At 45.4% G+C, this 24224-nt stretch overlaps 1 protein-coding gene across 1 annotated transcript in view; it reads right to left on the reverse strand.

The window, feature by feature from the left end:
* Window positions 1-651: 651 nt before the first annotated feature.
* Window positions 652-24224, reverse strand: part of PRPF40B (pre-mRNA processing factor 40B) — a 289560-nt gene continuing 265987 nt past the window's right edge. The window contains exons 25-26 of the mRNA XM_078685984.1: window positions 5214-5345; window positions 652-3362 (exon numbers count right to left, since the gene is read on the reverse strand). Of these exons, the coding sequence (XP_078542110.1) occupies window positions 3321-3362; window positions 5214-5345 (174 nt within the window). The 3' untranslated portion in view covers window positions 652-3320. The remainder of the gene's footprint in view (window positions 3363-5213; window positions 5346-24224) is intronic.

Raw genomic sequence — 24224 nt, forward strand, 5'->3', positions numbered from 1 at the left:
TACAGCCATGCGTTAACAAGCTACTTATTACGTAAGTTGCTACTTAGCTGCAGGGGGTCACCCTCAGCACAGTACTCTGGCCGGAGAGCTCCTGAATGAGTACGAAGAGGGCCCCTCCGCGTACCTTGCAGGGAGGCCCCCTCAAGTTTAGTTAAGCCAGTGAGTTTGATTGGCTCAGTATCAAATCCTTGAGGCCACTACAAAGCCAGATGTGTTTCAAGATCAGTTGAGATAGTGGTCAACGCTCGACACCAGATGGGTGTGATGGTAGACAACCACTTGAGTCAGACGCCACCAACACTATTTTTGTTCTTACCACAGCTTTTCAAGGGACATTCCATATGCAATCACTAGGCAACAAGACTGTATATCAACCTGTCGATTTTACCACCTTAGTGTGAAAGAGCCACGTGTTACCTAGAGGAGAATGTTGGCATTACAGCTATTTACAGGGCGGACTGTGACAGCAGGGGGCAGCGCCCACTCTCCGCTGGGCCATAGGGCAGTTGAGAGTCTGAGGAAAAATAAACAAATAGTTTATGCTTGTGTCACCTAGGGCCGTGCTTCACTGGATAGTTTTTTTTACCAAATACATCATGGACGCTGAAAGGGAAATACGTGAAAAAATCATTAAAATAACTTCACTCTGTGGAAAATAAAAACAACTGTTTAATTCATCAGGTCTGAAAAGCCTCAGTTCGGGACTCGAACCAGCATGAGCTCTGCACTGAGGGTGCGAGGGGAAACAGGACAGATTCATGGTGGATCAGCCACAGGGCAGGGAACAAGAGGCACTACTATCCTAAAGAGCAGGAAGACCTCTGCATACTCACTGGAGGTAAATTAAAAAAAGCTGCATTCTGATGGCACAAATTGAAGTGAATATGTGCTTTCGGTTTCGTCCATCTTTCTTGCAGTGCTCCACACCGGGTAACCCACAAACCAATTTTAGTTTCTGTATTAATGGAAATAAATAAGACATAGTTCACACTTCTTAGCATGTTATGAAGGGAGAGGTCTCAGTCTGAGTGCATCCTGAGTCTGTGTGTGCACTCCGCCACCTCCGCTCATTCCTCTGAGGGTCTGATGTTCTAGTACAAGACACCACAACAGTCAACACTGGCCATGGCCCGAGCCGCTGCCCCGGCTTACTCCAACACTTGGTCTGTCTTGGATCTGGTTGCAGCCGTGATCAACATTCCCATTCTCGCAAGAGACGGGCACAGTTTGTCAGAGTGGTCCAGTGAACAGTGGGATGGTTTGTATTCTCTGCAGTGTTAATAAATGTATTTCTTGACACAGAACCATAATGGCAGGAACCACTGCTGTGGTCTAGGAGACCGCGTCCTCTGGGGATGGATATCAGGATTCTGTGGGGGCGAGCAAACATGTGCAAATCCCACCCTCTACCCGACTCTTGCTGCTGCTCCACACACAAACAATTGATGCATCAGTCTCTTGATGGGATGCCCTCTGCCTCCCATGTCTTCACCTCACAGTTGGGAGCAGACATTGACTTCCATTCCACTTGAATCACAGATAAAATGAGACAAAGGTAGATCTTCCTATATTAAACCTTTAGAAATACAACTCATTTTTAAGTAGGGCAACACCGCAAATGCCCTGAGGGGATGGTTGCAGCAGTGCACTCAAGTCTGCACAAAGATGGTCTTTGATTACATCCCATGTCAATCCGGTTCCCAGAGTGATGCTAACATACACACACCACGCCTGCCCTGCTGCTTTTCCCCGCCTCTGCCACACAAACACACCAAGAATATTCACCCACACACACATATCTTGCAAAACCTCTTCTGCTGCTATTAATATTGTGCAAACCGAGCTCATAAGACTCCTCATGCTTCTCTATGCATGTGCCCACATATGTACGCAGGTGATTTATGCGGTCCCTGCAATTGCCCGACACATGCAGTTTATTCAGTCACTCAAGTCCATCAACAGAGCTTATGACACACACATATCATACGTCGGCTACTCCCTTCCAACCCATCGAAACAAAAGTAACAATCAAACGGAGGTCTCTGCTGCAGTCTCTTGAGACAAAAGGGTGGGTGGACTCCTCCATCTGCAGAGGGCTTGTAAAAGCACACACTTAGATATTCTGTAGTGCAATCAGGCATACACATTGGCAGAAAGCATTGAAACGGGCCACACCACACAAGATCAGAGCTGTATGCTTAGGCGTCAGTTGAGGAAAGGATTCCCCATTCCCCAAATGTATAGAGAACTAGAGATGGCAAGGAAGAGCATGTTCAGCAGCCAGTTAAAATGGGGGCCCCTGACCAGCACAGACATTTAGCCCATCAAGGGAAGCAGGAGCCACAGCTTAATAGTAGAGAGTGTTCAGCAATCCTGCAAAGTTGGACACTGGAAGAGGGGTATGATTGTCCGTAGTTAAGATGAAGGTGCACAGCGCTCATTCAAAGGTGGTACTTCAAAGTAGAGGTGATTCACCTGAGGGTGCTTGGTAAAGAACTGAAGTTGACCGATTAAGGGGCTGTGACCAAACATATATATAAATATTTTTAAATGGGACTCGGCTGTGTGTCCCTGCTTGTGCATCAAGGAAGAGCGTGTTTAGGAAGATGGGCGTGCTTGGTGATGAGTCCGTGTGTGCCTACAGACCACCATGTGATCAGACTTAAGCTGTGTGTTGCATTCAGGATGGTTCATCAGAAAAAGTAGCTCCGTAGCCAGCAAACGTTTAGTCTGTGAAGCTTAACATACTCAGTGGAGAATCTAAGTATGTGTTTCTCAGTTGAGGGGGTACCCACTAGGCAGCCAAGGAATATGTTCAGAAATAAGTCACCTCAAACAGCGGGCCACAAGTACACATAACTGTGTGTTATAACTAGCATTGCCACTCAGAGGATGAGTACGTCCAATGGTCCAGGATGGTTGGCCAAGTTTGCTCAGTCTAGAGGATGGAGAGCCTTATTACTTTTGACACCTGTCTCGTGTTTAGCCATCTCCTTCCCAGACTTCCCTTTGCCATTTTGACTTTAAGCATCAGATCTTCTTTTGATAGGCGAGTGCTGCTTTTTATAAAAGCTGATTACCTCTGGTAGAAAAATCAGACCTGAATTGCTGACTCCGACGAGTTTGTGGCTGCAATGAGTGTCTTCTGCTGACCTCAGCATTGCCTGGGACCTCAGAAGGTGAGCAGCCTCACATTTGGAGATGGTTGGTGTTTAGGGAGGAGGGATGAGCAATCGCCACACTCACAGGTGTAGGTGTCCACATCAACGACGACTAAGGATGATCATCCAGCTGTTGAAGCAGTGTCCGGCGTCTCCTCTCTAGCTCCCCTTCACTGAGTTCGCTCTCAGACGTGTCCCAACCTGTCTAGAAAGAGAATCAGTGCTGAAGAAGGAGAGGAAATGCATGTTGCACATTCTCAAGGGTTACTCTGCTCTACACTTCCTTCGCTTAATGCTCTTTTTCAACAATTTAAATAAGTGAATTAGTAAGGATATACCTTTTGAAGATGACAACTTACTTGCATCCCAGTAGTACAAAGGGGCTAAGCTATATCACTCTGCTGTACAAGTGCCATCTTCTCAACCTCTACAATTCTTTCAGCAAAAACATAGGATTAGGTGTGCTCGTGTTTTTTATCAGTATTTTTAAGAGTATAAGTTTGTGGTCCTCATCTGTTAAACAGTGATTTTTCAAATCTGTCCAATAGTGTTTACCCTCCCACAGTGAAACCTATAGACATTTGGGGAAATGCTGGCTACTGGTGCTTCTCTGAAACCACACGAATGGGACTTTCCTACATGAAGAATATAAAGAGCTTTTGGAAGTACTTATTTCCACATATTTGACAAATAACATTACTAGCCACAAAAGGCTACTGAATCAAATCCACAGTGGAGATTTTCATATAGCCATCTGTTGAATTTGTTTTTTAAGATCTGGACACACGGGCAGTTCTTGGTTGGGATTTCTTAATGTTTACCCGTGCTTCTCTTCTTTTATTAGAAGGAGAAGCTGCTGTAGCATTCCACCATTAGCGGTTGAAGCCTCTGGCTCTCCCACTTATTCAGGGCATCACTTGGGACTAACGTGGCAGTGGGAAATACAGACTTGCGCATCCAGATTTAGAGAAACGGAGGGATCAATTGCCAAACATGAGACCCAGTACTAATCACTCATTGTCTGCCTGTATCAAGCAGAAGTGGCAGCATTGTCTTCTATTCGCCAAGGACATGTTAATTTCAGTCTATTTACTGGCTTGGTGATTTAGAACTATCTTTGTATGATAGAGGGAATTCCTCTCATTGCCCTAATTTTGTTCATTGTAACAAACAGCCTGCCCCAATGGTGGTCCTCCCAGGCTTCTTTAGACCATGCATGTGAGGTAAAACCATTGGCTATGATTATATGGGGCTTGTATATGCAGATGCTAGATGCACAAAACCATTTTTTGGCCTAGCCTTTGCTGGTTATTGATAGCAGCTTTAATTAATCGCTAAGTATTACAGTTTAAATTGTTGAAGTCTTATAAGACCAAAGATAAACAGAAATTGGCTATTTAGTGCAAGGGCATATGACCGGATTATGCTGTTAATTTGTATATCTACCTGTGAAACTTCTATTCAAGAGATATCCCTGACCCTAGAGCAGCTCCTTCTCAGAGATGACCCCTCCTCAAAGACAGCCCGTCCTTAGAGATTTTGCCTCCTCCTGCAAAGAATATCTTGCCTGTAGCTGCCATCAGAAAAGTTCTTCTCCAGATGTGCCCTTCTATTGAGCGATGTCGTCCCACCACTCCCCTAGAGACCCTCCTCCCCAGAGACACCCTTTCTCAGAGAATCTTTTCCCCTGAAATGCTGCTCCGCCAGATAGTTTACTCCTTCCATGATTCTCCTCCAAAGGGAAGATGCTTCCTTTACCAGAGAAGCTCCTCCCTAGAGATGGAGAATTCCCCAGAAATGTTTGACCACGAATATGTCCCTCACCAAACCAACTCCTCCCCTTATGACACTTTGGAGAGAGGTTCTTTCCAAGAAATGCCCCTCCAAGATATTGAGGTCTTTACTGAGGAAAACCCCTCTCCTGAGCTGCCTCCCTTCCTGAGAAGATCTATCTTAAAAACTCCCCCTCTTCCAGCGAAGCCTATCCCTTTAGAACCTCCTCTCCAGGGATGACACATATTTAATGTGGTTTACTCTTGGGAAACCACTTACCTTCTCTTTCTTTGAAGTCCGTTTGGGAGACTTGTGCCGCAAGTCTGAGCGATCAAGGTCCTTCTCCCGTTCTCTTTCATTCTCTTTCTCTTTCCTGTGTTTCTCCTTCTCTGCATCGCTGTGGGGGCTGTTCTGCAAAGCAATGGTTTTTGTCACTTTTCAAGAGCAGGGCATGGTGACTGTCACAGAAGTATTACACCACTTACTAAGTTCCAGGAGGTAGGAAATAGGGCTACAAGAATGAGAAACAGATTAACAGGACCTAAGAGACAGGAAATGGGCCACCAGATTGCAAGAGATGCGATATTCTGGATATGGGTACCTGAAGGCTAGAACCCATGATATTGGAAATAGGGTAAAATGAATCTGAAGATGGTAAACTAAGTGTGTTAAAAGATGGAAGAACAAGTGCACAGAGCTGGGACATAGCTTGCCAGGATTCTGCCAGCGGTCACCAAACGTTACAGATGTAGGGTTCCATGGATGAGGTAGTAGCCAGATCTTTACGATGAAATATGTGTTCGATATTTCCTCTTCTTTTCATGAACAATAGAAGAACATGGTTAAATCTGTGTCTCTCCCACTATAGAACCCATGTCTCACATTCTAGAAATAATGTATTTGCCATTCACAACTACATGGTCTCATTCCTCAAACATACGCCCTACTTGAGGCATGTTCTTTTAACTCTAAAAAGAATATAATCTAGATTCCATAATCCATGTCCTTCCTGCTGGAGGCCATGCCGTATCCACTCTACAAACCATGCCCTCCTATCTCTTGAAATCTAGACTAAATCTAGACTTAATCACTAGGATTCTCCAACCAGACTAATATCCATGACATTTAATATCTAAAACTCTAGTTTATGCAACCCTTCTCGAGAACTGTAAACCCCATGCCCTCCCATCTTTTCCACCACTTCATTCTACCACTATTTGTCACTTGTCATTTCATGTGATTAAACAAACAGTAATGTGTCTGTGCATCAGTGTGTATGTGGCTTTAGGTTGTATTACGTGCCTTTACTGTTTTATTAGCATAATATGAAACATTTCCAGGCTGAAAAAGGGAGAAATACCCATTCATAAAATAAATCAAGTTGGCTAACAGTAGCTATCTATTGTATGTATACTGGGTGTGGCCTTTCTTTTCTTATGAGTCCAACCAGATTGACTTTAGAGCTCTAAATCCATCTCCCTATCATCAAGGAGTGATTGGGTGCAGACTGACATAAATAAATTGTCGCTCAGACTGAACTACACCTACCTGCATCCAAAAGCTCCTTAACTATTCCAGCATTTGACATACAATAGTAATGATAAAACAGCATCCTGGTAACCCCGCAACCCAAAGACAAAACACTCAGAATTCAATCCTACATAGATTTACACTTGAGGAAACAAAGCAAAGGATCCTAGAAGAAACACTATTAGATATTACTACTAAACAATAGGCAGCATTTCAACCAACTGCAACGGGCCACCATTCTCAAATGCCTTATTGACGTTGGTGATACACACAATGAAATCAAAGAAACAACCATGTATGAATCCCATATATACTGTGAGAATTGTTGTTTTACACACTTTCATCCTAGAATTCTAGAAATTGGCTTTTTTTTTTTACCTCAGCTACTCTTGTCATATTCCACAGTTTTTCCAGTGTGCAGACGTCATGGACGTCACTCCTCTTTAGGCCCACACCTAGCAGTAGCCGAGTTAGGGGGCCCTGGATAGGGGCCCTGTAAGAAATTTGATTATTATTTGTGGTGGGTGACTACCCACCTCAAGAAATAATCACAACCCTTGTCAGGATGAACCCTCAAAGTCACTAAATTAGCCTTAGCTCAACCCCCTGGTAGCTAAGGCACAGAGCAGACATGCTTAACGTAGGGCAATGTGTAAAGTATTTATGCAGTACCAAAACAGTAATAAAGTTAAAATAAATGCAAAACAATAATAATCCAAAACCATAGTAGACAAATTGAATAAAATTTAATAAACAACATGACACTGAAATGCCGGAAATCCAACAAGGGTACCCGAAGACATTACTTTTAAATGTTTTAAGTAAGTATAGCTTCAAGGAGCATAAAGTGATAATCAGTGGTTGTGGTGGACTGGGAGCTAGGTGCAAATTGACCTTCTGACTTTAGTCCTTTAAGTCCCAGTCCACCTAAGGAGTACACTTCTAAAGTGGTCTTGGACCTCAGAGTCACTTAGTCTCCCCGGGTGTCAGGCAGAGGCCAAACAGCAGGGTCCAGTTCTGGTCCAGTTGCCACTGGTCAGTTGGGTAGTTGGAGACAAAGGCCTCTTGTTGCATGTTGTGTCCCTGTAGCTTTTTTAAATTTATTTTCTTTATTGAGATTTGTAGTATACAATAATACATGTAAGCGTCTATTGAGATACATGTTCTCACATCTTCCAGAGTTGGTCATTAATAACAAACAAAATAACCCAACAATAAAACAAGGTACAGACTGTTTGTCTTATTATAATGACAATCGTTTCAGCAAGGTGGCTCATCCAACCAATCAGTTTCACCTTTCTCCTTGTACTTCAGGTATATTTTAATCTAATAACTTCGTTAATGCCATTTGGCATTATGAGTGGAGAATGGTTGCTTACATCCCCGATCAGGCAACCTCCATCACATATTTACCTCATCGGAGCCGAAAGTGGACCCATTAACATTGTCAATGTATCTCGCTCATTTTTCCCGTCCAGGATAGTCTCATTGAAAAAGGAAAGTATCCTGCCGCAACTTAGTCTCCCTATTAGTATGCAGGCCAAGGCGCGTACTATTTTCACTCTGCGGAAGCGTCAGTCATTTTCCAGGGGGTATGTCTAAATAATTTTTTAATGGCTGCCAAATGTCTTGTGGGCACGAGATTGGTGGCTGTAATATGGCATATATTTCACTCGTAGTGTCGAAATAAACCAGGTCTTGAAGCCAGGCCTTCACTGTTGGTGTTCGTCTTCTGCCCCAATGCAGATAAACTTGACACTTCGCGATTAATAGGGCAATTGCGGCAAACCGCCTTATACTTTTCTTCAGAGGCTGGACATATCCCAACAACGACATCAGTGGTGCAGGATGTAATGTGTGCTCAATCATTAGAGACAAGTGCCAGAATACCTCCCCCCAGTATGCCAGAATGGGCCCGCAATTCCATACAAGATGTGAGAAATCCGCATTAGCAGCAGCACACCTGGCACACGCATGTGAAGCGTTAGGATCCATTGTGGCTAAAAGGTATGGCCAAAGGTATGGCGTGATGTATGCCTGGTGTAAGTATTTAAAGTGTAAGAGTTTATGACGGTTATTTGATACATAACGTGTTTGTTCGCAGCTATAAGACCACATCTTATCAGTTAATGTTAGACCTAAATCCCGCTCCCAGGCTGTACATGCTTTTGCTCCAACTGCAGGGTGGAGAGTCAGAGATAAATGGTATAATCGTGATACCAAATGCGTCTTGTCCAGTGCAGTTATGACTAATGTAAGCGGGGGAAAATCGGCTGGTTCAGTCGTCTCATCTGGAAGCACCTCCAGCAGGGAGCAACGGACCCTGTGCAGGAGGAATCCATATAGGATATATCTCTGTGGGGGGTGAGTTCCCCCATAGTGCACAGCCATGAGTCCTTAAAAAAATCTCCCACCTCCCTTAACCCGAGTCTGGCCAGCGCGTTCTTAGTGTGGGTTTCTGTTGTGGGGGGTAGACAGGGGTTATCAACTAGTGGTATGTGCGCAGAATATAGGAACTCTGCTTGTAGATATCGCCATAGTTTTGACCATCTCCAACACGCAGTGGGTAATGTCTGAATTTCAGTGGGGCTTCCCCTGTTGCAGGATGGCCGATAATAGATTAGGATATATCTGGGATCTTTCTGGTTTTAAATACTGGAGAAGGGCATGTCCCTGCAGTTTTAACAGGAGGTCAGCCGTATGATGCTTGTGGTCCATTTCTTTGTCCTGGGTACCAGAGAGAACAGGTCCAATCCTTCGGGCTCTTCGCAGGTCGCATACAGCAGGTTCACTCCTCTTCTGATCATCTTCAGGTCCAGAAGTGTTCCTTTGATTTTTTGCAGGTCCAAGAATTGTTAGGAAGTGGGTGCCTGGAGGTGCCAAATGTATGTCTGGCACAAGCTAGGGGGGGTGGTATGACTCCTGGGCATGCTTAAACCAGTAGGGTAAAAGTTCCGGGGGCCAACTCTACTACTTTGGGCATTTTCAAGATGATAGAGGTCTTCAGCCACATTAAACTTGGGCTCTGAGGGTATGGGGAGTGTACCATGGGATTCATAGTGTCCTCCCACATCTAACACTAAAATCTAGATTGGGAGTCACTGTACTCCCCAGTAAACTCAGTGACAGAAGTCTAGTAGAACAAAGTAGGGTTTTCTAGCAACCAGGCAGTGGATACATAAGAAATGGTTTGGGATCCTGTCTACCTTCCTTTCAAGTGTGCCCCCAGTGTTATATGTAAACCCAGCAGACCTGACAAGGAAAATCTGACATTCACGCGGGATTTGATTTTGCAATATCAAAAAGCTAGCTCAAAGCTCCACCCTGTATTTCCTGTCTGGTTCAGTGGAGTCATCTTTGGCCATTCAGGTCAGCCTATTGTTTGCTCCTGGGAAGCACATGGCACCTTCTTTTCACGCCTATTTGAATGCTAATTACCTGATGGCAGAAGTGGGAGTCTAAATGCAAATTTTGCCTCCAGGAGCCCAAGCTGAGAAAAAGTAACTGTATAACAGTTAATAGTTATACAACTTCACCATTGAACTTTTAATAACTATTAAAAATTGTTTTTTTTTCTAGTTTGTCCCATTCCCGAGATACAGTATTAGGATTTTTGGCGCACCTGCATCAACGAAAATACCGATCGCAAACGGGCAGATTTGCAGAATCTGCCCCTTTGCGACCGGTATTTTAGCATTTGGGATGCATCGACCCAAATGCAAATTCACAATCTACGTAATCGCAAAGTTTGTGATTACTTAAATTGCGAACGCATTTAGGGAATTGCAGATTGCGATTCCCTAAATGCAATGCATGATGCAATTCCAAATTGCGAATTCGCAATTAGGGATCGCAAATTACCATCAAATTGAACTTGATTGTAATTTGCAAAAACATTGAAGTGCATTTTTCAAAGTTTTATGTTACACACACACATGCCCTTGGGGCATGTATGTGAGCAACATGTGGTAACATCTCAATTTCAGGGGTGCAACAGGGTGTCCTTTTGGCACCCTTGAAATTAAATGCGCAATTTGAGAGTACCTTTTTGGTACTCGCACATTGCGCCTGCAATTCCCATTCATTCCTATGGGCCTCTAGGTTCATAGGAATGAATGGGAAGCAATTCCTTAATTGCGATTCGCAATTTGCAAGTCGCAATTGAGGAATTTGTAGGAATTGCAATTATTTTTGCGATTCCTACATGCAAAGGGATTTGCGAATCCTAAATAGCGATTTCTTAAAATTCGCTATTTAGGATACGCAAATCCTGACTTTGATGCATGTGGCCCTTAATCTGTACGGTTTTCGATATAGGACAGCAAGGCCAACCAAAATAAAAATAGCTTTTGGTTGCTTGTCACTCGAAGGACATGTTAACATTAAATTGTTCTACTGTTACATACTATGCACCCTGCCTTGTGGACTGCAAGGCCTACATAGCGGTGACTTATTACTGTGAAAAAGTTTATTTTGACAAGTCGAACTGGAGTGTTTAAACTGCTACAGTCAGACTACAATGGTAGGCCTGCAGTCATGTGTGCACTGTCACTGTAGTGGACAACACAACAGGTGTTGTAATCCACTAGTGACATTTGACTTAGAGGCCCTAGGTACATTTTGTACCATATGCTAGGGACGTATAGGTAAAAATAGGAATATACCAGTTAGACCATGTTTAAAGGAGAGCACAGGCACTTTACCACTTGTTGACAGGGTTAAAGTGCACAGAGTTCTAAAGCCAAAATAAGTATACAGTCCAGAAAAAGGTGAAAAAATATGGGATGACCACACATGCTGATGAACATTTTGTTCCTACCAGCAACTCAAGTTCCTTGGCATAACCGGATCAGTTCTTCTATTCAGAAGACTTGACGGTCCAGAGAGTCTTTCAAAATCACTGATTTAAGACAGATGTGATTCAAGCATGTGGCCATGTGTGGCCCCCATGACCCATGGAAAAACTTCAGGATTTGGGTGGCAGTATTTTACACTTTCTGTGGCAAAAGAAAGGTTTTATAAGTCACAAAGTAATGTTTATGATGATGTTTGTTGGAATGTCTGTGCTTTTATGTAATTTATGCTGGAAACCAAACCCAGTTATGGGACCAGAATTGCTGAGCTACTTTAGACTACACAAAATCCCACTCCAAAACAAAAAATACAAGGGTTATTACTTACAAGTTGCTATTAAACACCATCATTTATAACCTTGAATCCAACCAGACAGCTTCAGCATAGCTCAGGCAACAACATGCAAGAAAACCACAAGAGAGAAGAGGGTGAGCTTCACCTCAGAGAATACACAAGGTGTAGCATTTCGCTGGATTGTGTTAGACAGTACCAGCACTTCCGATACCGCCCTGACACAAGAAATAGAAACAAACGTGTTTGTGATGGATATTGCTAACCGCATTTTGAATATCCCCCCAGACACAGACTGGCTCTGGAGCTCTAAAGCGGTACACCTGGTTGCCAGTAGGGGGCACTCTGCACCGACGTTTTTCCATTCCGGAAGTGACGAGCAGGGCTATATATAAGCGGCACCAAGGCACGTCTGTATCCTTTCCTTTTTTCCACCATCAGACTTGGATTTGGAGCTTACTACTTTCATCTTTGACAAAAAAAAAATCTTCAAGAATTTATTTTCTATTGCTCAAGGGACAATATGTAACCTTCAAAAGAGACAGGGTTTAAACATTGTAGGCACTGTCTCAAACACATTTCTGTGACTGATTCCCCACGAGGTATGTCTGTGGTGCTTGGGGGTCAGAGTAAGATTCCAGGGCCTGTAACAACTCTGTCCAGATGAACCCAAAGGCTATATCGAACTGCAAGGTAAAATTCCACATCTTCAAGCATAGGAAGACTTTGCGTCATGACCAATCAAAGTCAAAAGGATAGTCTTGTCCCTGCTCCCTAAGTCATTCCCATGGCAGGTTCTCATCACAATCTAAGTCTTTAAGAAAATCTAAGAAGAAGCATAAGAAATCAAAGTGGGAATCGCCCCTTTCCGCCACTCTCAAACTCCAGAGAGGGTAGCAACGTGATTCACGGTCTCACTTCCAGCTAAGGAACTGAGTTTAGTCCCGCTAGAACCCTAGTTTCTAGGTCTCTATGTGAGGTTTTAGCAAATAGAAGCCTTTAGGGAGGTCTTGCTGCATATTTTAGGCATGGTTCCTGCTCCCTGTGGTGCTCCTTTAGGCTCCAATAATCCACATAGGCCTCTAGTTAGGATCCCGCGTGTGGGTTTGATTTTGGCGCCATCTGTTCCTTTTGAACCCAAATTGACTTCCACACCAGCTTTCGTGACGACTTTGGTTCTGGCACCACTCTCTGTGCCAGTTAATTTCTTATCAACGCTGGTGCCAGCACCACCAGCAGAAAGGCCAATACGGGCCTAAAAAAGACCCAACTGTAATGTACTTGACCCATAAACTGGTCTCAAGTGCTATACCACAAACCGATGGCTATAGTGCAGAATGGGAGGCAGGTGTCAGAGATTTATTCTATTTATTTATTTTATTTATAAAGTTTTATATCGCACGAACAAGCTCCAGAGGGATATCGGAGCACTTTACAATATGATGGAAGGAAGGACAAAAATGCAATATTCACATCAAGTAAGAAAAATAACAAACAAAAAAAAGTATTTGCATTTCATTACTTCTAGTTTTAGTAGTGGACCAATTCCATCAAAGTAATCTATTATAGTTTTCCTAAGTTCTTCTCTGAATACTTGGTTTAGTAGCGCAGATGATTGCAATCGTCCGCCTAATCCTCTTAGGCCCCCATTTTAACAGCACAGGTGCATGATCCGAAAAGAGGCAACCCAGTACCGCAGTCGCGCCCACATTGCCAAACAACTCTCAGGAGAGCAGAAACCGGTCAAGCTTACTGTAGACCGTGTAGACTCGCGTATAGCATGTATACTGCCGCTCTTCAGGGTGTGTTTCACACCAGATGTCTACACACTGAAGCCTACCCATCACCCCTCTCAGGGCCAGTGACCTATTCGGCTTGGTGTGGTGTTTGGAGGGTTGCTGGTCTAATGTACCATCTACGCATTTGAGGTCACCCGCCTATACCACTGGTATCCTAATGTATGGCAGTAACCGATTCTCCAACTCACCAAAGAAGTCAGCGTAATCTACATTTGGGGCATAAACGCTCACCTGACACACCTCCATCCCATCCACATCGCCCTGCACTATTACGTATCTACCCATTACATCAGCTTCATAGCTAGGGAGCTTAAACAGGACCTGTGGAGCTATCCATATAGCTACCCCCTGGCATAGGAAGAGAAGGTGGATGCGAACAATTGTCCCCTCCATTTTCTGTGGAGTTTCTGTATTTCAGTGTCTAGTAATTGAGTCTCCTGCAACATAGGCACATGTGTGCCCTGCCGCCGCAAGTATGTCTGTACTCTATAACGCTTCACAAATGAGTTTAGCCCGCTCACATTCCATGTTATAATTTTATAGTGCCCCATGACCAACAGTAAACACCAGCCCCAGCATATATGTTACTGACCTGCCTTCTGCCACCGCCAAATAACACCATACCCTGAACATTGGAAACACCCAAACCCCAGGGTACACACTATATTAAACCAACATGCACCCCTATATGATCCCCAAACATCAAACCCCCCCGTTCCAATTGTACACTTCATTAACAATAGTTCAATTACCATCTGTACAATATAAAACAACAAAATCAAAAATACACACGCACTCCACTCAGACAACATGCTACTCATACCACGGCAGCCCCTACCCATTGACACTTCTGATTGTCTCGACTATTGGGACAAATGGTTGTGCCCCGCCTGGACCACCGGGGCATCCGTCAGCCAAGCCCACCGTAGCCCAATCGGCACTCACTCCCATGCATACCTCAGTCATCCATAATCAATCACTGCAATATTGCGCCCCCAGTCAAACAATGCCTCCTCTCAGAGAGAAAGGAAATAGAATGAAAGTTGAGAGATAAGAATAAGAGTAGGGATAAAGGAATAGAGAGGGAGCGGGTATAGAGGAGAAGAGAGAATATGGGGGGGCAAGAGACGATGCCCACCTGTTGCATTGCATTGTGCATCCGGATTCCCCACATTGCTATGGGAGGAGGAGAAAACGGAGGGGGGGGGAAGAAAGAAAGCGACCCCTTCATATTTAAATCCCACGCACCCCCAAGAGGGTCAAGGCATGAGTTGTGTTCCCAACAATACCCATATCGAGGTTACTCTGTTTGCCACTATGTCCTCTTGTTATGCACTCATGCAGGATCTGTTTGCTGCGGAGTATCCTCAATGACCTCGCCCATGCTTGTGTCTGACCCTGTGGCCGTCACCACCTCGAACAGAGCTCTGGCAACGTCCTGTTCAGCCCGCGGCGTTTCCAGGTCTATCCTGGGGGATCTCTTGCCCTCACCTCCCGAGTCAGCCCTCTCCAGTTCCGAAGACCCATCTCGCTGCACCTCCACCCTCTGTGTTGATCTAGAGTTTTTACTGGGTTTACCAGCGCGGCCTCTGCCACTTCCACTCTGAGGGTTCACTGAGGATCTTGCCACCACTCGTCCCCTTCGCAGAATTCTTCCTTTGCCATGGACCTCCATTCAGCCCCGCGCTTCCTCCGGTGTTATAAAAAAGGATGCACAATCTTCATGCAAGACTTTTAACTTTTCTGGGTACAGAAGCATGTAGTGAAGGTTCATGCCACACAGCTTTTGCTTGATTCCGAGGAAAGGGGCCCTGTACCGTTGAATCATACTGGTGTAATCCGGAAAACTGCACATTTTCTGGTCCTCGTATTTCGGATCCCCGTCTCGTCTAGCCGCCCTAAGGATACTGTCTCTATCTCTACAATTAAGGATCCTGGCGATGAGTGTCCTGGGTGGAGCACCCGGCGGAGCCGCGCAAAGAGCGCCCGGTTTGCACGCTCTATTATGAAGACTGCGGAGAGCTCAGCTATAGGTAGTATCACCTTGATCTATTTTTCTAGGAAAAATTCCGACTCCCTTCCTTCGGCCTTCTCCGGAAAACCGACAAAATACAAGTTACATCTGCGGGATCGTCCCTCTGCATCCTCCGCTCAGCGCTCCAAGGACATCGTTTTTGTGAGAGCTCAGTAAGTGTCACCTTCAGTGCCGAGACCTCCTCTCGCAGCTCACTAACTGTCTGTTCTGTGGCCAGTGACCGATCTGCGAACGTGCAAAGGTCCGCCCGCAGCAGACCCACGTCAAGGGTGACCCCGTCTGTTTAGGCCTGCACCATTGCGCTGGAGGATTCAATAGCAGCCTGAGATGTAAATTTGTCCATCTTTGTTTACTGGGCAGCTCTCGTTAAGTGATACTTGCCCATTGCTTTGTAGGCTGCTCGGCGCACACAACGGTCCCCGGTGCCAGCACCCTTCCACTCGCACGTCTTCACACCCAGTATGGCGGCCACCCACCAGCACGTCTATGAGACAGTCACTCCAAATACATGCAGTCAGGTGCTGTGGGTTTAGGCAGGGTTCTCATGTCCAGATAATGTCTCACAGGCACTGTCCTTGCCTTTCTCAGGCGTTCAGCTCTGAGTTGATTGAGGGCCCAGCGTCCGATTTCCACTATGTCTCCAGCACCCCACACCAAACGCAGCCAATTTTATCCCCTTGATGGCACCGCCTCAATCCATTCAACATTTTAAGCATGATCCGACCTCCGAACCTCATTTGAGTCCAGTCCGAGTGGTGCTGTTGGCCCCAGCAGATTTCCTGTGCTCCAGAGCAGGCCGAGGAGAGCAGATTCGGTGGGCCCGGATCTAGGGTGACCAACCGTCCGTAAATTTCACGGACTGTCCGTAATTTCGGCCCTCTGTCCGTTGTCCGTGAAGGGTTCTTTAACGGACGCTATTTGTCCGTAATTTTAACTGTTCACACATTTATTTATTTATGCATTTTTATATAGCGCGGACTTTACCCGAAGGTGTCAGAGCGCTTCACAATAGGAACAGAACTGATACATGAGAACATTACAAGTGAACAAAACACAAAAGCAAACGTTACATTAAATGACGCAAAAGTGACAACCGTGAGCCAACAAAATACAAGAGGTAGCAAACGGTGCATTGCAGGAGGAACCGGCACAGCTGGCCCCCCACCTCCCTGCTTGACTCCAATGCTGTTAAGGTCGGGTGTAACTCTGATGCTGCACCAAAGCTCCCCAGATACTCAGCAGCATTGGAGAGGCACACCGGGATGGCAACCCTCACACCTCCAGCCCTTGACGAGCTGTTAAGAGGTGCTTGAAGGGGACTGAGAGGGAGGGGCTGCGGCTTCAGGAGCAGGGGCATCTGTTCAGATGCAAACAGCCATCAATGCGTCATGAATCTGCAATTGGTGTGACACATTCCCTTTCTGCCCAGGGCCCCAAACATCCTAGAACCGCCCGGATTACACCGAGGCTTAATTACTGTCACTAAATTGAAGAATGGAGGTTTGTTTACAAACATGCAGTCTATATTGTAATAAAATAAAGAAATGGCACAATCCCAGCCACACTGATTAATAAAGTATGGAGGACAATCAGTTAAATCGGTTCTCTTGGAGTATCTCCTTTCAGTACTGTACATCAGTGTGGGGGGAGGGGAGCAAAACTAGCATTTTGGAAACAGAGCCTGTCTTCTCGTTGTCTTGTCCAGGAGGGGGTAAGGAGCCCTCCCCCACCCTGGAAGAGACCCAGATAATTCTAGAATACCGCATGCCCACCCCTGTGCCCACCCTGGTGGATCCTGCTCCCCCCCATGTGGTGGCTCCTGCCCCCCCCTGACCTGTGATGGCTCCTGTCACCCCCTGTGGTGGCTCCTGCCCCGTCCCCCGCCTGTGGTCGCTCCTGTCCCCCTCCCCCCCCACCTGTGGTGGCTCCTGTCCCCCCCCTGTGGTGGATCCTGTCTCTGCCCTGGGTGGCTTCTGTCCCAGTCCTGGAATGGCTCCTGCAGCGAGGGTGAAGTTCTTGACGGGCCTCTTCTCAAAAAGGCCCAGCTCAAAATTAATATGAAAAGGTGGGCGAGAGAGTAAGTGAAGGGGTGGCTGGATGAATTAGTGAAAGGGTGAATGGATCAATGAAAGATTGAAAAGATGGATAATGGGAGAGGATGGATGGATGGATTGATGAGTGAGTGGAAGGATGTAAGAGAGAAAAGGGAAATAGCTGGATGTATGGGTGGAAGGGTAGCTGGATGGGTAAAAGGGTGGATGGATGAGTGAAAGGATGGATGAGTGAAAAGGTGGATGATGAGTGAGTAAGTGGGTGGACGGATGAGTGAAATGATGGAGGGATTGATGAATTGATAAGTGCAAGGGCGAATAGATGGACGGATGAGTGAAAGGGTGGATGTAAGGATGGATGAGTGAGTGAAAGGTAAGGTAGATGGACAAAATGATGAATAGATGAGTGAAGGAGTGAAAGGATAAATGGATTAGAGAAAGGATGGAAGAGTGATAGGGTCAAGGGATGGATTCATGAGCGGATGAGTAGATGGATGGATGGGTGGGTGGATGAAAGGAAGGATTGCTAAGTGAAAGAGTGGATGGAGAAAGGGAGGATGATTGATGACTGAAAGGGTGGATGGGTGGAAGGATGAGTGACTGGGTGGATGGATGAGTAAGTGAAAGGATGGCTGGATGGGCGAAAGGGTAAATGGCTGGATGGATGAGTGAATGGATGGATGATTAGAAGAGTGGATGGATGAGTGTACGGATGGATAGGGTGAAAGGGCGGATGGATTGATAATGGATGGATGAGTGAAAGGATGGATGAAGGGATGGATGAGTGAAATGATAGATGGAAGGATACATGATGGATAGATTTGCAAACGGCTGAATAGGTCTAGATATGGCTGGGCTTACTTATATACTATTGCGCGACCTCTGATGTGTCTGTAAAACTTATACAAATGAAATGGTGGTGTGGCACACCAAAAGTTTAGAGCGTATTCCAATGGGTAAAACAAAAAAGATTTTTGGTGCTTTTTTGGGCGCCTCAAGAATGTATCTCTTCCAGCTAGTAGAGAATAACTTGAAAACTATAACATAGGAGGCGTGGGAGGTCCCACGCTAGATCTTGAGGAGCACCTGAAGGTCTTAGCCTTAAGAATATCAAACTTTACTCAGGTTTAAATCTGAAGTTTTATTGTTCCAATTGAATCCAAGTAGTTGTATATTATAATTCATATAAACAACCGTGGATATATCATTTGTGTCGACATTTAAGTTTCAAACTGTGGTTGATCCCGTAGTTAATCCCAATGCATTTCGGAACATAGCGTCCCTTCATCAGGGGATCTAAGAGGAGATAAACATCGTATTAGGGGGGGGGACCTCATCTCAACATTCATATGCAAAGAGGAAAGTAAGTTACATCACTTTGTGACATAGCATGTGACTCCGCAGGTCGAAAACGTGGAAAGAATATAAAACAAAGTTCAAGTGAAAAATTACGAGCATGCTGATAATGCAAGGTAAACGGCTGAGTGATGTAACTAAACATTAGTGAAAGTCGGCGAATGACGTGAAGATAGTATCATAGAAAACGGGTATGCTGATGAAATAACCAAGCGTTAGTAGGGACCGGCGAGTCAACGTGTAAATATAAATCAACATGTTGTGGTGCTGACATTTAATAAATCGGTGACCTGCGTGTTGTGTGAAGGTTAAGTGCGAATATCAATGCGCTGATAATGAAAGAATAAGAGACCCACAATAGTGCAGATTATTCTAGCCGTGCATAGAATCTGGTATGGAGTTCCTGGTAGAAAAAACTCACCCGAAACCAAGCGTTCTACGAGTGATCTGGCGTTTCCGCGTTCATAGTGAATGGTGGAATACGGCTGCATGCAAGACGGGTAATAACATAGAAAACGGACTCACAGGGGAAGTTCGTCCGTCCAACATAAACAAAGGACTCAGAATGATAACATGAAAAACGGACTCACGGGAGACGTTCGTCCAAATGAACATAAAAAAGAGGCTCAACCATAAGTCAATCCTTATTACAAGTATAGGTGAAACCACATAAATGAATAAGTAAAACAGTAAAATAATTACAATATGTCAACAGATGTAGTGGAATATAATTTAAATATAATTAACTGGGGTAAGTGAACTAAAAGGGTGGATAAACTGTGGTGATATGAAAAGATGATAGTAGGAGATCGGATGATGAACAACAACAGAAGGGAAGAAAATTGGAAAAGGTAGAAAGCAAAGTAGAAAGGAAACACGAGAAAGTATTGGAAAAAAGAGTGATGTAAGTGTTCGAGATTCAGTAAGGATAAAAAGGAGAGCATGATGGACATAGAAGAAAAATATATTTATAAGAAACAACTATATTCTGTACGATCATTCAGTCCAGTAGGTTGACAGGAGTCCAATATTTTCATCCATATTAGTTCACGTTGCAATAATCTCTTACGATTATTAACCCCCGGTCTCATGGGCACAACCTCCAGTGCAAGGAATCTCACGTTCTAATTAGAGGCAATTCCATCAATCATCCCCGTACCGGCAAAATAATACACCTTAGAACCAATGCTACATGTGACTCCATGAATTTGGTGTATTTACTAGGGGAAAGACCAAGAGAAAACTGAAAATCCGTTTAACGGAACACAAAAGTACTATTAGAACTAAGAACTCGAAATCCCCTTTAGCTGCACATTTCACATCAGCTTTACACAACATCAGCCAGCTGAGATTCCTTGCACTGGAGGTTGTGCCCATGAGACCGGGGGTTGATAATCGTAAGAGATTATTGCAACGTGAACTAATATGGATGAAAATATTGGACTCCTGTCAACCTACTGGACTGAATGATCGTACAGAATATAGTTGTTTCTTATTGAATATATTTTTCTTTTATGTCCATCATGCTCTCCTTTTCATCCTTACTGAATCTCGAACACTTACATCACTCTTTTTTCCAATACTTTCTCGTGTTTCCTTTCTACTTTGCTTTCTACCTTTTCCAATTTTCTTCCCTTCTGTTGTTGTTCATCATCCGATCTCCTACTATCATCTTTTCATATCACCACAGTTTATCCACCCTTTTAGTTCACTTACCCCAGTTAATTATATTTAAATTATATTCCACTACATCTGTTGACATATTGTAATTATTTTACTGTTTTACTTATTCATTTATGTGGTTTCACCTATACTTGTAATAAGGATTGACTTATGGTTGAGCCTCTTGTTTATGTTCATTTGGACGAACGTCTCCCGTGAGTCCGTTTTTCATGTTATCATTCTGAGTCCTTTGTTTATGTTGGACGGACGAACTTCCCCTGTGAGTCCGTTTTCTATGTTATTACCCGTCTTGCATGCAGCCGTATTCCACCATTCACTATGAACGCGGAAACGCCAGATCACTCGTAGAACGCTTGGTTTCGGGTGAGTTTTTTCTACCAGGAACTCCATACCAGATTCTATGCACGGCTAGAATAATCTGCACTATTGTGGGTCTCTTATTCTTTCATTATCAGCGCATTGATATTCGCACTTAACCTTCACACAACACGCAGGTCACCGATTTATTAAATGTCAGCACCACAACATGTTGATTTATATTTACACGTTGACTCGCCGGTCCCTACTAACGCTTGGTTATTTCATCAGCATACCCGTTTTCTATGATACTATCTTCACGTTATTCGCCGACTTTCACTAATGTTTAGTTACATCACTCAGCCGTTTACCTTGCATTATCAGCATGCTCGTAATTTTTCACTTGAACTTTGTTTTATATTCTTTCCACGTTTTCGACCTGCGGAGTCACATGCTATGTCACAAAGTGATGTAACTCACTTTCCTCTTTGCATATGAATGTTGAGATGAGGTCCCCCCCCCTAATACGATGTTTATCTCCTCTTAGATCCCCTGATGAAGGGACGCTATGTCCCGAAATGCATTGGGATTAACTACGGGATCAACCACAGTTTGAAACTTAAATGTCGACACAAATGATATATCCACGGTTGTTTATATGAATTATAATATACAACTACTTGGATTCAATTGGAACAATAAAACTTCAGATTTAAACCTGAGTAAAGTTTGATATTCTTAAGGCTAAGACCTTCAGGTGCTCCTCAAGATCTAGCGTGGGACCTCCCACGCCTCCTATGTTATAGTCTGTAAAACTTATCCAATTGTCCTGAAGTTTTGTCCTGAATTTTGACCTCCTGTCCTGAATTTGTGTCCTGAATTTTGACCCTTTGTCCTGAATTTTTACACTCACCGTCCTGAATTTGCACCAATGCCAGTTGGTCACCCTACCCGGATCCTTTCGACCTCCGCTCGGGGAGCCGGTGCAGCGGCTCAGACACGGCACTTCCACAGAAGGAGGGGGGATGGGTGAGAGGGGGCAAGCAGGCCCCAATCCATGGGCCCGACTTGCAGGCAGTAAAGGTCTCCCCCGCGACCCGCCGCAGTCAGCCCAATCAACCTCCATCTCCTGTGGAGCAGACCGGCAGAGGAGAGATAGGAAGAGAGAGGCGATCACTCCGGCGCGGCCTCAAGTGCGGGAACGCCGCAATCGGGTCTCAATCCGCCTCTGGCCGTTTTAGGTCTCACACCCACACCCAGGCCGGGTCACCTCTCCGACATCCGTCCGCAGGTCTCAAGGTCGCCGAGGAGGACCTCGTCCGTCGCCAGGATGCACTCGAACCCCCAGTGCATCCATCTTCTCCAACTGCAGGGCCTTTCGCAGCCCGGATCTTTACTGTGCCAGTGTGGCTCAGCATATACGCCTCAGCCGCACCTGCGGCGCAGGCCCAAGTCGCCGCCAAATATCGCCTCCAGAGCGGTCCTTAGCCATCAGAGCCCCCCTAACACTCACCCACTGCCCCCAGCAACAATTGGGGGTGGATTCGAGGTGTGGGGGGTCCCAATGGGGTAGGATCTTGAAGGATGCTTCGCGGGCGGGCATGAAGCTCCTTTAGGCAGCGTCTGCTCCCGTCTCCATCTTGGCCACGCCCCCCGAATGGAACAAGCCAAAGATTTGGCTATCTTAATGTTTGTGTTGACTTTTGCGTAGCAAGGACATGCACTCTTGTTTAAATCACCTCTTGTGATGAGGTTTCTGAAAGGTTTAATACACGTTTCCCCCTAAACCCCCTTGTGATGCCACAGTGGGATCTAAATTTACTTGTGGCTTTCCCCTTGTGTACTCTCTTTGAAATGATACACAGCTATTCATTGCGTCTTCCTCATTGGGATCACTTCAGTTTGTCACATGAGTGAACTCTTCGCTCTTTCGGTACAGCCGCCCTACTCCCTCTTTTTTTCCCAGACAAACTGGGGCTGGGGACCCAGGCAGCCTTCTTGCCTAAAGCTGTGATTCCTATTCACATTGATCCATCAGTCTGACAGTCTTCTCTGCCCTACATCACCAATCAAAAGGGGAGAAGAGAGTCCACTGACTGGGCTTCAAAAGAGCTGCAAGCTTTTTCATCAATCGCATCAAAGACCATGGGGTGGAAGAGCAGCTTTTGATCAAAGAAATGCAAGGTGGTGCAGAAAAAGGACCCTGTCAAGGTGGGTAGGCCTCTGCATTAAGATCTGCTATGTACCAGGGGGGTGGGTATCCTTGTTCGGGCTTCCCTCCCCCTGGCTATTGATGATGTGATCCTTGATGATCGGGGGCGTTATGCTGTCCTTGTGGGTCGTTATGAGGGTCGTACCCTCTCCTTGTTTACTGTTTATGTGCCCCCCGGCCTACAGACTTCTACCTTTTCCGATTTGGGCCGTGTGTTGTTGAACCTCCCTGATAGTACTCTCTTTATTGCAAGTGACTTTAATTCTGTGATCTCCGGTCTACACGATCGTTACCCCCCTAGAGATACTCCTTCAGCCCATCAGTGGCTGGGTGGGTTTTTGGACACGTTTGGCTTGGTGGATTGCTGGAGGCTTCTGCATCCTACCCAGCTTCAATACACTTTCCATTCAGGGGCCCATGGGAGTCTGTCTAGACTGGATTATTTCCTGATACCCGCGGCGCAAACGCCAGCGGTGCGTGAAATTAGACACCTCCCCCGGGGCATCTCCGATCATTCTCCGCTCTGGCTTTGTTTTGAGATTGGGGTGGAGGCGGCGGGCCGAGTGGCTCCTATTAACCCTTGGTACCTTACCTCCCCTGAGACCCGCAACCTTTTGACTAAGTCTTTGGATGCCTATTTTTTAGACAACGAGGGGTCCGTTTCCTCTGCGGTATCCCTGTGGGAGGCCTTTAAGACAGTGATTCGTGGGCAGGCCCTTTCCCTTATTGCTGAATCCAAGAAGGCTAGGAATCGGGAGGTGGTGGACCTTGAGAGAGAGATTGCGGAGAGGGAGGCCGACTTAGAGTCGGATGTCACCTCGGATAAACTCCACGCCCTGGGTCTGAAACAATTTGCTTATAAGTCCTTGGTCACGGATGCGGCTAAACTGATGTTCCGCGAACAGCAGGGTCGTCTGTATGATGTGGGGGATAAAGCGGGTAAATATTTGCCGTGGTTGGATAAGAAAGAGAGGGCGAATCGTGTGGTGCCTGTGATTCAGTCGTCGAATGGTGTTGCAGTGACGGACCCGGTTGGAATCGTTGAATGTTTTGCGGAGTATTTTCGTGTGGTTTATACCCCTGTGTCTGGACGGGATGTGGCTGACTCTCGCCTTTTGTTGCGCGATATAGCTTTGCCCAGTGTTTCCGATCTTGACCGTGTCTCGTTGGAGTCCCCTTTTA

The sequence above is a fragment of the Lissotriton helveticus genome, chromosome 1_1 (genome assembly GCF_964261635.1).
Source record: "Lissotriton helveticus chromosome 1_1, aLisHel1.1, whole genome shotgun sequence".
NCBI lineage: Eukaryota > Metazoa > Chordata > Amphibia > Caudata > Salamandridae > Lissotriton > Lissotriton helveticus.